At 37.2% G+C, this 12,869-nt stretch overlaps 1 protein-coding gene across 8 annotated transcripts in view; it reads right to left on the minus strand.

The window, feature by feature from the left end:
* Nucleotides 1–12,294, minus strand: part of LOC122833817 (dedicator of cytokinesis protein 3-like) — a 154,511-nt gene extending 142,217 nt beyond the window's left edge. For 5 of the 8 annotated variants that reach the window (XM_044121729.1, XM_044121727.1, XM_044121724.1 and 2 more), the window contains exon 1: nucleotides 11,421–12,293. In XM_044121729.1, the coding sequence (XP_043977664.1) occupies nucleotides 11,421–11,457 (37 nt within the window). In that variant the 5' untranslated portion in view covers nucleotides 11,458–12,293. Of the gene's footprint in view, nucleotides 1–11,420 lie in introns of all 8 variants that reach the window. The other 3 variants (XM_044121730.1, XM_044121728.1, XM_044121723.1) reach the window with 2 other exon arrangements.
* Nucleotides 12,295–12,869: the final 575 nt, after the last annotated feature.

Raw genomic sequence — 12,869 nt, forward strand, 5'->3', positions numbered from 1 at the left:
TATATATATATATATATATATATATATATATATATATATATATATATATATATATATATATATATATATATATATATATATATATATATATATATATATATATATATATATATATATATATATATATATATATATATATATATATATATATATATATATATATATGAATAAAATATAGATTTTATTCAGATCACCTTTCAATTTGTGGTTGAAAGGTGATAAAAAATGAAAAAGTTAAAGTTTTACAAAATGCTTAAGGAAGGTAATGTACCTGCTTACAATGTGCAGCTCAAAAGAAAAAAATCCTCCTAACCAAATAATGTGCTCAAAGCTTTTAAATTGATGTGCTACTTATTACTTATTGGGAATAAAATCATAAACTTTCATAAGCACTGCCCTGTTTGACAAAACGATAAATAAAAGCTAATTCATGACATCATAAATTACTGTTAATCTGCATTCTCCAACAAAAAAAAGAACATTTATCGATGATGATTAAAAGTGACTTGAGACTCAACCTCTGTCTGATAATGAAGAAATAAAACCATGCAGACCAGAAAGCTGAGCCCATTGATGGATGGAGCAGAGGGCCGATTACATCTAATAATAGCATTTCTATGTTAAATATTTATTACACTGAGTGAGGGATTGATGAAAGAGAGGGAGAACACAGCAGGGGGGAAAATAACTGTTTAGTAGAGAAAGCGAACAAACTAAAACTGATGCACAGAGAAACAAAAATAAAAAAATTAGAGGTACAACTACATTGACATGGAATGGAGGAAAACTCATATACTGGAGAAATAAGTGCTGCCTCCAGACTTTTTGTGTCAACCACAATTTGTGTCTTTTCATATGCAGGGCGCGGGGTTTGCTCTGTGTGTATCCAAGAAATAAATCCAGATGCGGAACATAGGAGGAGGTTTACATCTCATGCCTGATGTCTGAATAAACAACTGCAAGTCTCACCTTGGCGTCCAAGCTTGTTAATAAATCAACTTGAAATGTACATGAACACAGTGCTGGGCATAATTCACTGCCCAAATAGTTGAAACATATATGGTAAGCATTGGCTTATGCAGAACAAGTTAATTAGATATCAGAAGTGAATCAAGCAGAAAAAAGTAAATATATGACTGAAATGAATTTTCAGACCGCTATACACTTTGAGTGGACTTTTTTTTTTTAATATCTAATAAAATGTATTTATTTATTTATTGGATACACAGGGAGCATTTGCTTTTTCTTATTTTTTTTTTCTTCTTTTACTTACCAACCCAATAGGGGCTGCAGAACTAATCCACTTTCAGTTGCAACAGGACTTGTCAGAATAGTCAAGACCATCCATGGTCATTTATTTTAGTCTAAAAAAAATCCTTTAATTACATGACAAGATTATTTGCCCTATTCTGTAACCCATTGACAACCAGCAGCAGGACAGAAAAACAGTTCTATTTTATCCACTAATCAATAAATAGACAGTTGGGTTTTGCATTTGAGAAAACAGCTCAAATGTTAGAAACTGTTTATCACTCCTTTCCTTTCTTATGAGAGGATGGAGCATAGGGGAGTAAAATGTTAACACAAAGGCTTTAAGCACAAAATTTCAGATGAAGGTTTGAACATTTTAAACATACTAGTTCTTTTCATATGGGAAGAGAACAAACTGACCTAACTCAGTTTTACTATCTCAGTTGAAAATAGATCAAACTGCTTCTGTGAATCCCAACTTAGTGTTTGGAACCTGTCCTGTCAGAGCAAGCCAGCACTAGTGGCATAACAAAACACACAGAAACTTGCAGGCTGGAAAAAAGTTGGCTCTTTTACATGTTTTATGCAAATTACTGCCAAGTTACTTCAGTTATGAATAGGAATAGGTTGTAATTAGTGGAAGCACCTAACAGACAGACAAGGACTTACAAAGCATCAGAGAAGTTCTCCTACCATTTTCCAAGGAAACGAATAACAGACTTCTGAGAAGAGTAAGTCCTTTTAGTTGTGACAGTGGCCTAGATGTTTCTGTCCAAGCCTTCCAGGAATGAACCACTTAGGTTCCACATGTAAAATTAACAAACAACTCACTTTCCCCATTTGCTCCAAGACCTCTTTGACTAAATTATGTCATGCACACATATTTTTCTTTAGCAAAAACATCTCACTGTGTTTCCAGAAATAGTTGCATAACTCCGTACTTTATCCACCTTTGTTCTATGACTCCAACCTAGAGGCCTTAATTTAGTTGTTTTGCCTGACCAGTTTGGCTTTGGTTATAAGTCAAAATAGCCAAGTCCTGAGTGAGTAAATCAAAATAGTTTTCCCAGTTTTATTTGTATGACATAATTTTTCTGACCTGTGAAAATGTTTTGGTTTCAGAAATTTCTTTTGTTTTACTACTTCGGTGGACAACTTGTTCCTTTGTGTATAGAAAACAAACATTATTATAAATCAAAACATGTCAGTTTCAGTTAGCGTTAATGAAATGTAAATGTAGTTTTTCTGATTACTTAACTCTAAAATAAAAAATATGCCCCTCCAATTCAAATATAAACTCAGGAAAATTCTGATCACAGCACATATTACGATTGCATGTCTGCAGTCACAAATACAATATTGAGAGGTTCCCCAGCACTAAGCCACTTGCATTTTCTAGCTGAGTGAGTCAGCAGTCAGCTTTTGGAATAAATGTTTATACCAAACCAATACGTCTCAGTGTTGAGAGATCGGGGCTGTTTATGATGCACTTCTGTTTTCTGAATGAAAGCAGAGAAGTTGGGTTGTTGTTATGGCGATTGTGCAACCCGTCCTACCATGGTGTCTGCGGAAACCGAGAGTAACCATAACAACGGTGGAACTTTCCTCCAGAACGCAGAGCCATTCAAACACTAACCATGACCCACACACGCAAACACCCACAGCGGGGTGACGGTGCCCACATCTCAGCCAGAGCTTTAACAGTGGATATTCTTTCTTAATATGAACCATTAAATGCATCTTTAATATTTACTTATTTTATATTGCTTAGAAAAGTCCAACATCTGTTTTTTCTTCCTGCCAATTACAGGAAAAAAATATACAGCGCCCCTTAAATCCAACGTCACCAGGAGGCACCAGTCCACTTTTTTCTAGTTGAGTACTATAATCATAGACTTTACAGTAAACCAGGTATAAAGACATTATTTGCTTAATTCTGTTTCCCAAGTATATTCTTTTCAATATGATGAATACCCCATGTTTCCAAGCTCAATAAGTTATCGTTAAATAATTTTGATTTTAGTGTTGATCAAAGTAGTTGTGATTTTTACTCATTTTTTAAAAAATGAGTAAAATGCTAAAAGAGATAAGAATTTTGGATAAAATTATTGAAATACAAGAGAGAAAGAAACGAACCATACAAACACTGGAGATGAGTCAGGAAGACAAAATGACAGAGACAGAAATTGAAAATTAAGTCTCAAGTCTAACAGGACGGTAAGAGTTTAAAAATGGTTTGTGGGTGTATGTTGAATTTCTTTGAATCGACATGCAATAAACTGTTAGAATGAGAGGGAATATAAAGGAGGTCTATTTAATTTTCATGAGAGGGACACAGTATGTCTACAAGCAAGTGTGCAACCAACAAAATCCACCCATACATTACACTGTGGTGTTAATGCAAAGAACCACTTACACTGACATCAACTTGGATCAGTAACAAGGTTTTCAATATTTCATTGATGTGTAAATAATTTTATCATCATAAAGTAAAGCAATTACAGGACGCCGCCACCCATCACCAAGGTTCATTAAGCTCTGAAGTCCAGCTGCTCTGCACATAATCCTCTCGAGTCTCTTGCCTTTGGTGTTTTGCCCTACTTGCTCACTCTGATGTGGGAAAACAGTGATTGCTTTAGGTTGATTGTGGTCTCAGTTTTTCCCCTACAGATTGTGAATGAGTGGAGCAGCTGGAATTACATGATACAGACCAAGACACTTTGTGATTCATGTGAAAATCCTGCTGCATCCTCATGACTTGGTAATTTAAGCAAGAGGGGTAAAGAACATAAAAACTGAAGGCACAGATCAAAAGGGAAAAGCGCTCTCCTCAACTATAACATTGGTTAGGTGAGTTTCAGCACCATGGATAGCAGCCAGAATATCAAATTGCATAAGTGAAATCTTTCACATTTTTTCCTTGCTAATGAAAGAGATATTTTTCGAGTCAGTTAAATACATTATCCCAGTACAATTACCTGTTTTGAGTGTGGTTTAAAGACTGTCAAGACCAGCTCAGTAGTACAATGTGGATGTACTCACAGAAAGAGACAATGATTTCCCTTTAAGAGCTATAATATAAGACAAAATAAGACCAGCCTGCTGAATATTATTTCTAGTCTTCTTGCCATGAGCAGTCATTAATTACACTCATTGGGAGCAGAGACAAAGTCATGCTGTGTGTGTGTGAGCGCAGTCAAGATCTGCCTTTAGAATCTGAAATTATAATTTAGTATGGCTAGGGGAGACAATGCTATAGAAACACTTGTCTCCAGTTGTAAATACTGAAGGACTCAACCTCACCCTGAATATGAGCTGATCAAAAAACTACCAACATCTCCAAATCCAGGACTGACAAGGATTGACAGATCAAAAGGATAAAACCGAGCAAAGTTGTTTAGCCTTCCTGTAAACGGCTTGAAGTTTTGCACTCTCTCCCCATGCTGCAGCCTGAAAGACCAACAGATATGCCTTCATATGTGACATTTCTAGTAGCTTCCTGTGTCTCTGCCGACTTAAGAGATGCAGCAAAAACATTCCTTCTAAACATCAGCTGGTTTGATGAGTTTCTGTAGCAACAAATGTTTTACATTTGGGATATGAAATAAATGCAATGTTCAGAATTGATAGCATTTTTAGACAGTAGGCTGACAGGAGAGAGAGAGAGGGGGAAGTCATGCGGCAAATGTCGCCGGGTCCGGGAATCAAACCCGCGACGGCCGCGTCAAGGACTAAAGGCCTCCAAATGTGGGTCGCGCTACCCCCTACGCCACCACAGTACGCCCGAGCACTGATCCATGTTACTCCCTACTAAGGGATTATATTCCAGTAACATTTTATGGAAAGCACATCTCATCCAAGTTAGAAAAACTGTCATTTATTACTACAGGTGCTGAAGCTGCAATTTGTCTGTTTATGCTTTCGTTGGACACCATCTTTTAGTGGCATTTAACTGCAGTTTTACAACATAAATATTTCATATTTGTGTTCATCTTACTTTTATTTAGAATGGGAGTATTTGCATCTCCTCTAGCACATCAGTGAGATGTGCCCACGCAAAAAATATACAAAAACCTGTTAAGGCATGCTTAACATGGCATTCATAAAAGTGCTCAGTTACTGCCAATAAATATGCAAATATGATCTAAAACCTCACTTTAAGAAAAAAAACCTAAATTTATTTAAACATTTTCTTCTTTAAAATAGAATGACTCAATCTATTTGAAGGAGAATAAGGTTTTCCAGAGACGGTCGCTGACGTAAGAAACACATATTAGGTTTCAACAGAAAAACACAAAGAATCTCCAACAGTTGAACTCTTCAACTCATCAACAGTTGAACTCATCAAGTTCAACTGTCTCACATCCCTAGCATGTAATCACATAGCGGCAAACAACAGATGGAAAGATGAACAGACAGGACACAAAGGAAAGATGCTTGATGTAGATCCTGTCATGTTTCATATTTGTTTCACACTCTGAAGGAAACAATAACAATGCTTAACTAAATATCCCTTTCCTGTAAAATTAAAATCAAAGGAATGGATTTGGATGTCCCAGCAGCAATGTTTTTGGAGATTCTCAGTAGTAGTTGTCAACACCTAAAAAACCATCTGACCGAAAGTGTCTGGGACACTCGCCTGCATCACTTTTAACTGTGTCATACTAAAACTCTCTGCTTCAACTATGGAAGACTCACCTGGTTATGTTATGTATCAGGGGGAATGTGGAATCTCTTACTAATTAAGGCTTTTCCCTCCTCTGAGAAAAGCTTTTATAACAGCACTTTCTAATGATTAAAAGTGTAAATCTGGGTCACTAAACACCAACAGTCAGGAAAAGCAGCAACATGCCGCAGAGTGGCAGTTCAACAAATTTCAAGTTCAAATGCAGTTCAGCTTATCGTGATACAGCAGGCAGAGCTTCATTCCATTAGCAGGCTGTTAAAGGACGGAAAAACTGCGCACTATATGTAGATTATGGTTTTATTTTATTTTTAGCAGAAATAATCCTGTTGATAAAATGAAAAATCATAACGGATGTTTCAAAGCTTTTCCATAAAAGTTGGGAGGAAAGAGCATGAATAAGCATAAAAACCTTAATCCTACTTAATATAGGGCAAAAGATAAATAGATCTTACCCCCATCTTTTGTGAAACATACCAGCAATAACACTGAAAATGCTTAATTCTGAGTCTAAAGTTCAGTTTGGACACGAAGCTCAAAAATCGAAAACTATTTGATTCATAGAAAACTTAACAGAAAGACCAAACAATCCCACTCACACACACACACACACACACACACACCCATTCAGTACACTAATAGCTCCAATATCTTCATAATGTAATGGCTATACTGCAAATGCAGAGCATCAACAATCACATTTTAAAGCCATTTCTGAAAGCTGCTAAAGCTCTTAAAGAGAAAATAGACAAAAAAACAGTTATTCTGTTTCCCATCTTCAAATGGAAGATGAAACGATTACTGTATGATACAACACACAAAGCCTAAATACATGCAGTATAATTAGCAAAGACATCCATAGGCAGACATACAAACTCAAAAAATAATTTCTGTCACAGGTAGAACTGAATAAAAAAATCTTTAAGTAATCTCAAACTGAAAAGATTTGCAAAATTCAAACCTTTAATTTAAGATTTCTTTTTTTTTTTTATAAAGTTACTTGTGCACAGTTGTTGGTATTCCAATTGATTTCTAAGGTTTTCTCGTAAACAACGACTTTCTGTTATCTCGGAATACAGATATGACATAACACAGAGGCTCAAAATTATTGTAGTCACTGGCCACTAGGAGGACCAGGACCCATGTTTATCTTGCCACCAAGCATAGTTAGCAGGATGACAGGAGAGGTTTAGTGTCACTATCTAACATTAGATACCAACTGCATATAAAGTAGATGATGCCATAAAACGACTTTCTGTTCTGTAGTCACAAATGTAAAACTAGAAAACATTTGGAGTTTGCTAGTCTCAGCTGAAACGTTTTGCCTTGGTCAGATCAGCGATGATTGGGAAGAAATACTCCAGGTGGGTTTGGAGTAAAACAAAAGACAAAAATATGAAAGCCACCTCATATCAACATGTTGGATAATCTTTGATGCTGTGGGACCAATTCTCTTCTAAGAGCCCCAAGAATCTTGTTAGATTACATGGCCGGAATATTTTAAATAGAAAATCTGTTTCACTCTGTCAGTACAGTATTTCTTCAAAGAACCAATTTAACATCTTTTTATTCATCTTTACATGGCCGTGCCAACATCTGGATGACCAATTAGGGACATTACTCAAACCAAGTAACATGACATCCTGCTGCATATTACATCAACATTTTTACTAAATTAAATCCAACCATAAGAAAATGTTTCGCATAAGAGAAATGTCTGATAGAATGCTTCATTGTCTGGGGAGAAGTACAATAATGACACCATCTGTAATCTAGTACTGGAGCTTTCCAAATCCGAAAGGATACTAGAGTAAGTCACAGGGAGAAAAATTTGAAAGGTTGGTCCAGGATAAATGGGTCAGCGCAAAAACAGATTAGATAAATTAGGGACATAAATTACACATCAGTTAATTTCACTGTGACCCAAATTAAACACTAGGTTTGCTGGTTCATGCCTGTAAAAATTCTTCAGCATATCTGTCATTTGCTGACACGGCGGTCCAGCAGCTGGCAACGTTTCAGCTCATAACAAGCAGGTTCTGGGAGTGACCCAGCTGGCTGGCTTTAGCCTTATTGTGAGGGTTTAAATCCCCCAGAGTTGGGGAGTAGGTTTTAATAACATCTTAACTTTTTCTTATATTGGAGGTAAATAAGGTATTATGTTTTTAATTCTGCAAACACGCTAATGATTATCAAAAGATGAAGCCGATAAGATTTAGTACTACATAATTTCAATAGCTGCTATGATGCATAATTTCAGACCTTTAGCAGATATAATTGATGAACAGTATGTCACTTCTCATGTCCATCTCTCTCTCAACCCATCCATGTGTTCTGTGTTGAGTGTGAGAACTGAGCAGTGTGCAGTGCGGCCCTGGGGGAGGTGAAGCTTCATTCAGGAACCTCTATGGGTGCCACAAAGCTGCATTCATGCAGCTGAATAGCTGTTTTCTACAACGAGGCACTAGTCATCCCAACTCCATTGGAACGCCTCTATGAGTTACCACTCTCTCTGCCTTGGTATGCATAGCCTTATCCTGCAAAAATCACAAATGCTTGGATTACCAAAGGCCACAAAACACACTTGCATAAAAACAATGATACCAGTTTCCAAGTTTGAGTTCTTCTAGGATTTGTTTGATCCCAATATTAACGGCAATAGTAAAGACTTCCTGATGTCTTTTCTGTTGCGTACCTATTTAGTTATTGATGTTTATAAGAAAGGATAAAGAGAGAACAAATGAGGAAAAAAATCTGCTATCATTTCTATATGATATGGAGAAGATTGTAATAAAAAAAACTGGATAGACTTCGAACATCACTTTAAAAAATAGCCGATAAATTATCGCAAATTCTCGCAGCAGAAATTATTTTAGTGAAAAAAAGATGTTGAGCTTTTTTCATTTAAATCATGATGAAGTTTAAGCTGATGTAAAAGAGTAGTTAAATAGAGCATGATCAGAAAACTAAGGCTAAAGTCAAAGATGGGGATGGAAGGAATAACGTCTCATTCAGATTCAGCTAATGTTTGTTTCCAATTAACGGAGAGCTGGAGTCATGATTCCTCACATTGACTTCCTGTCAGCAGAGTCCTGCTTCCTCCAACAGCCCATATTGGTGTAGAATTTCCCCCTAATCGGTCAATTGGAACGGTCCGAGCAGCTGTCAATCGATAGCTGTGACCTCTGGGGTTTGGAGAGGTTGGAGGTCTGTCGCCTCATTTGAAACACAGATGCAAATTTTGTTGGACTCTCTAAGTTCACATCAGTTTTCAGATGGGGTTTTGGCTGCATGGGCGGTCCCAATTAATTAATAAATGTTTTAAGGTTTAAAAACAGTTTTTTAAAAACTCAAAGTTCTTATGCAAGATGGAATGTTGAGAAATTGCAGTTTTAGGGCACTTGGTATGCCTGAGGAACTCTGGAAAGACCAGCAGACATTTTAGGCACAACAACACTTCTAGTTCAAAGCGGCATCACGAGGAACAAAAGTATAATTACGTGAGGATTACAGCAACAACTCCAGGATAAAACAACTTTATAAACAAGTCAATGTCTTTTGGCATCATCATTAAAGGAGATTTGCTACATGGTTGAACTAAATATGCTCAAGTTTGGACTATTTCAATATATACTGACCAGCCACTTTATTAAGCAGACCTATTAAATCTGAACACAAGCAATTATTCACCCAATCACATGCCGGCAACTCTATTACAATCAAGACGCAATAAAGGCAACTTGAAGAAATTTAAAGTGATCAACAGAATGGGGCAGAAAGGTTATGTAAGTGACTTGGCATGGTTGTTTGTGCCAAATGGGCTGGTCTGCATTCATCACTGCTGATCAGCTGGGATTTCTACTCAGAACAATCTCTTGGGTTCACAAAAAATGGCCCTAAAAAAAGAGACCATGTTTAGAGAACAGTAGTTGTGAGAATGAAAATTCCCTGCTGCTGTTAGAGAAAAATGGGGAGACCGCTTCAAGAATACAGAAGCTCAAATAATGATTTGTTACAACCAAGTTATGCAGAATGACATCTCTTCATGCACAAAGCGTTAGAGTTAACAGGGTACAGAAGATGGTCAGATGGTGTGGTCAAAATGTTTTCTCATAACATGAAAGAATAGCACTATCCTGGCTTGTATCAATGGGTAAGGTTATCAGTGACTGTGTAAAGATGTGAGGAATTTTTTTGGGGGGCTTTGCTGACTATGACCAGCCATTTATAACCCCCGCTTCTGATGGCAACTTCCAGTGGAAAACTGCACTATGTCATAGAGCTCAAATTACCTCAAACACTAGTTTGAGGTTATAACACCTTCTTAAGTTCATCCAGTTCTCACCTTGGGGGTGTTGTGGAATTGGAGATTTACATCAAGGACGTGTAGCACATCCATTTGTAATGCTTTCATATAAGTCTGGGAAATAACTTTTGAAGAACGTTTCCAAAAACTTGATTAATCATAAAGAATTAAGTCCGTTCCAAAGGAAAAACAAACAATCCAAACTAATTTTATCAAGGAGTTCCTGATAAAAAGAACAGTGTGAATATGAAGGAAATGTCCAAAAGACATTTAGCAAATTTTAAATGAAAACACCATTGACAAATCATTATAAGCTTTTATCATCCAAAGAAATTCCTGGCTTATTTAAAATGTAGGACAAATTAAGAACAGACCAAAATGGGTTTTTGTTGTTGTTGTTGTTTAACTAAACAAGCTCAAATAACAAAACTACTTTAGGTGCAATTAATGTGTTGAGTGATGACCGCAGAATAATGAAGGCATTCAAGAAAATTACATAAGTGTATGGCAGTGACTGCTTTCAAGGATTATGTACATTACTTTGTGTGAGTAAGTACATAATAGACAATGAATGATAATAGACAAGGCAGGGAAAATAACTGAACTGTTGATAAGTGGTTAATGGTCCCTAATAAAGTCTTCTGAAACAATTAACTGTGATTCCACAACAGCACAATAAACTTGGATAGATCCCTGCTGATTCACCGTGGTCACAGATCACTGGACAGACCACTGGTCCTATCACTCTTTCTTTTCCATCAAGTTTTACTGGATATTAAAGCCTATATCAGGCTTTCTGGGGTCTACAAATTGGTCTGTCACCTGCTGCAGCTCTTTAAGACAGATAGTCCACTGTAAGATTCTTGCATCACCTCTTGTAGCAGACCTTAAAATCAAAAGTACCGGAGTCGAAGCTACTGCATTTTGAATATGCTGACACAGACAGAGCAAAGTATAAAAACTATTCCACTTTTAAACATTTTTTTTTTATGCTAAAGAGGAAATGCTTCAAGATTCCAGTTAGGACAGGGGTTATGCAAGATCTATAGCCAACATTATTTAAGAGTCAGGATTGGAAACACTTGACTGCTCAGCATGCCAGTCCTCTCTGTGTAACAGATGCTTACAAAATAGAGTCACATTGATAGAAAACTGTGTTTTTGTTTGTTTTTTACTCACCAACACCGATTTTCTCGTCTTCAGTGGGAGTCCACATGATGTCCCTCTGGAAAAAGAGCAAAATCTCCAACAAAGTCTAGTCACCCGAGGCGTCGCTTCATAGAAATCCCGCTGTGATTTCACCCGGAGTGGGGAAGGGAACCAGGAGGAGAGCCGCGGATTAGAAAAGTTTACCTCAGAAAGATTGGAGGCAAAGAAAAAATTAATTCTTTAGGTCCTTGAAGTTGAAGGTGTCTCAGTTGTTTTAACAGTGACCAGCAGGGATGTTTTATCCCGTCAGGTTTGGCGCATTGTGCTTGTCCATCTCTGCTGAAGTACAGCTACGAGGCAAATAGATCTGATAAACAGGCGTCACTGCAAAAGGAATCTGTGGGCTACTACTTATACACCGGTCTGAACGCTGGTAAGACAGGTGGGGGTGCCTAAAGAAAAGAAAACACATACAGATTCTGACTGAAACTAGAAATAGCGCAAAATTTACCAGGGAAAAATGTTTTTGTTGATGGTTTTGGTCAAGGCTCATAGAACTCCTCTTCTCATTCAGCGCAGCATCTGAGCTCCCATGCATTCCATGTTTTTAAGTACACGCATGCGTTAACGAGTTGCAACTACTTAACTTGTCCCGGTGCAGACGGAGAGGGACGAAAAAAAAAGAACTGCATTCCCGTCTGGGCTAAGGCTCCGTCTATTTAAGCGGCTAGTGAAAGAGAAGGAGTCCGTGTTAAAGTGCGTTACACGGTCCAGAGAGGGAGAGTTTACTCTTTGAGCGATCGACTGTTTGTCTGCTGCAGCAACCGATCATTAAAGGTTTTCTTGTAGTGACGTGACACGAGCCGCAGGTGAAAATTGCTTATCTATCCGGGAGACGGCTCGGAAAGCTCACGACCTAAATGTGAGCTGTGGGCACATAGTAGGGCGCGCTACGTGAGTTGAAAACATATTAAAATATACGTAATATTCAAGTGTATGACGCACGAGCGTCAGAAGCAATGACTATAAAGACTTACTGTGTAATTACTTTAAAAAGTGACACGACATAGTTCCTCTTGTTTCAAGTGAATTATTTTCAGTGCATATTGACAAATATGTGTGTTCATATTGCTATTGAGGCCCATTGAAAGTCTCCACGAATAGCTTTGTAATTCCGCCACCGTGTGGATGTTCCTGAGCAGCACACCGACATCTCTGCAAAGGGAATTATTGTAAAGCTAGTGGACACTGAACAAACCCGATCACTTCTACAGATCCTCAAATAATCACTCAGAATAACATTTAATAACAACAGGTTTATTCTGAGTTTACCTCTTAATATTGGTGATTTTGGCTTGCAGATAACCCAAAATTTCAGTTTTCAGAAAATGTTACATAAGATCAATAATAAAAAGCATGTATAACAAAGAAATGTTATGACCTCTGCAATGATGAGGAAGACTACTGACTTTCGTTATC

The sequence above is a fragment of the Gambusia affinis genome, linkage group LG07 (assembly GCF_019740435.1).
Source record: "Gambusia affinis linkage group LG07, SWU_Gaff_1.0, whole genome shotgun sequence".
Taxonomy (NCBI): domain Eukaryota; kingdom Metazoa; phylum Chordata; class Actinopteri; order Cyprinodontiformes; family Poeciliidae; genus Gambusia; species Gambusia affinis.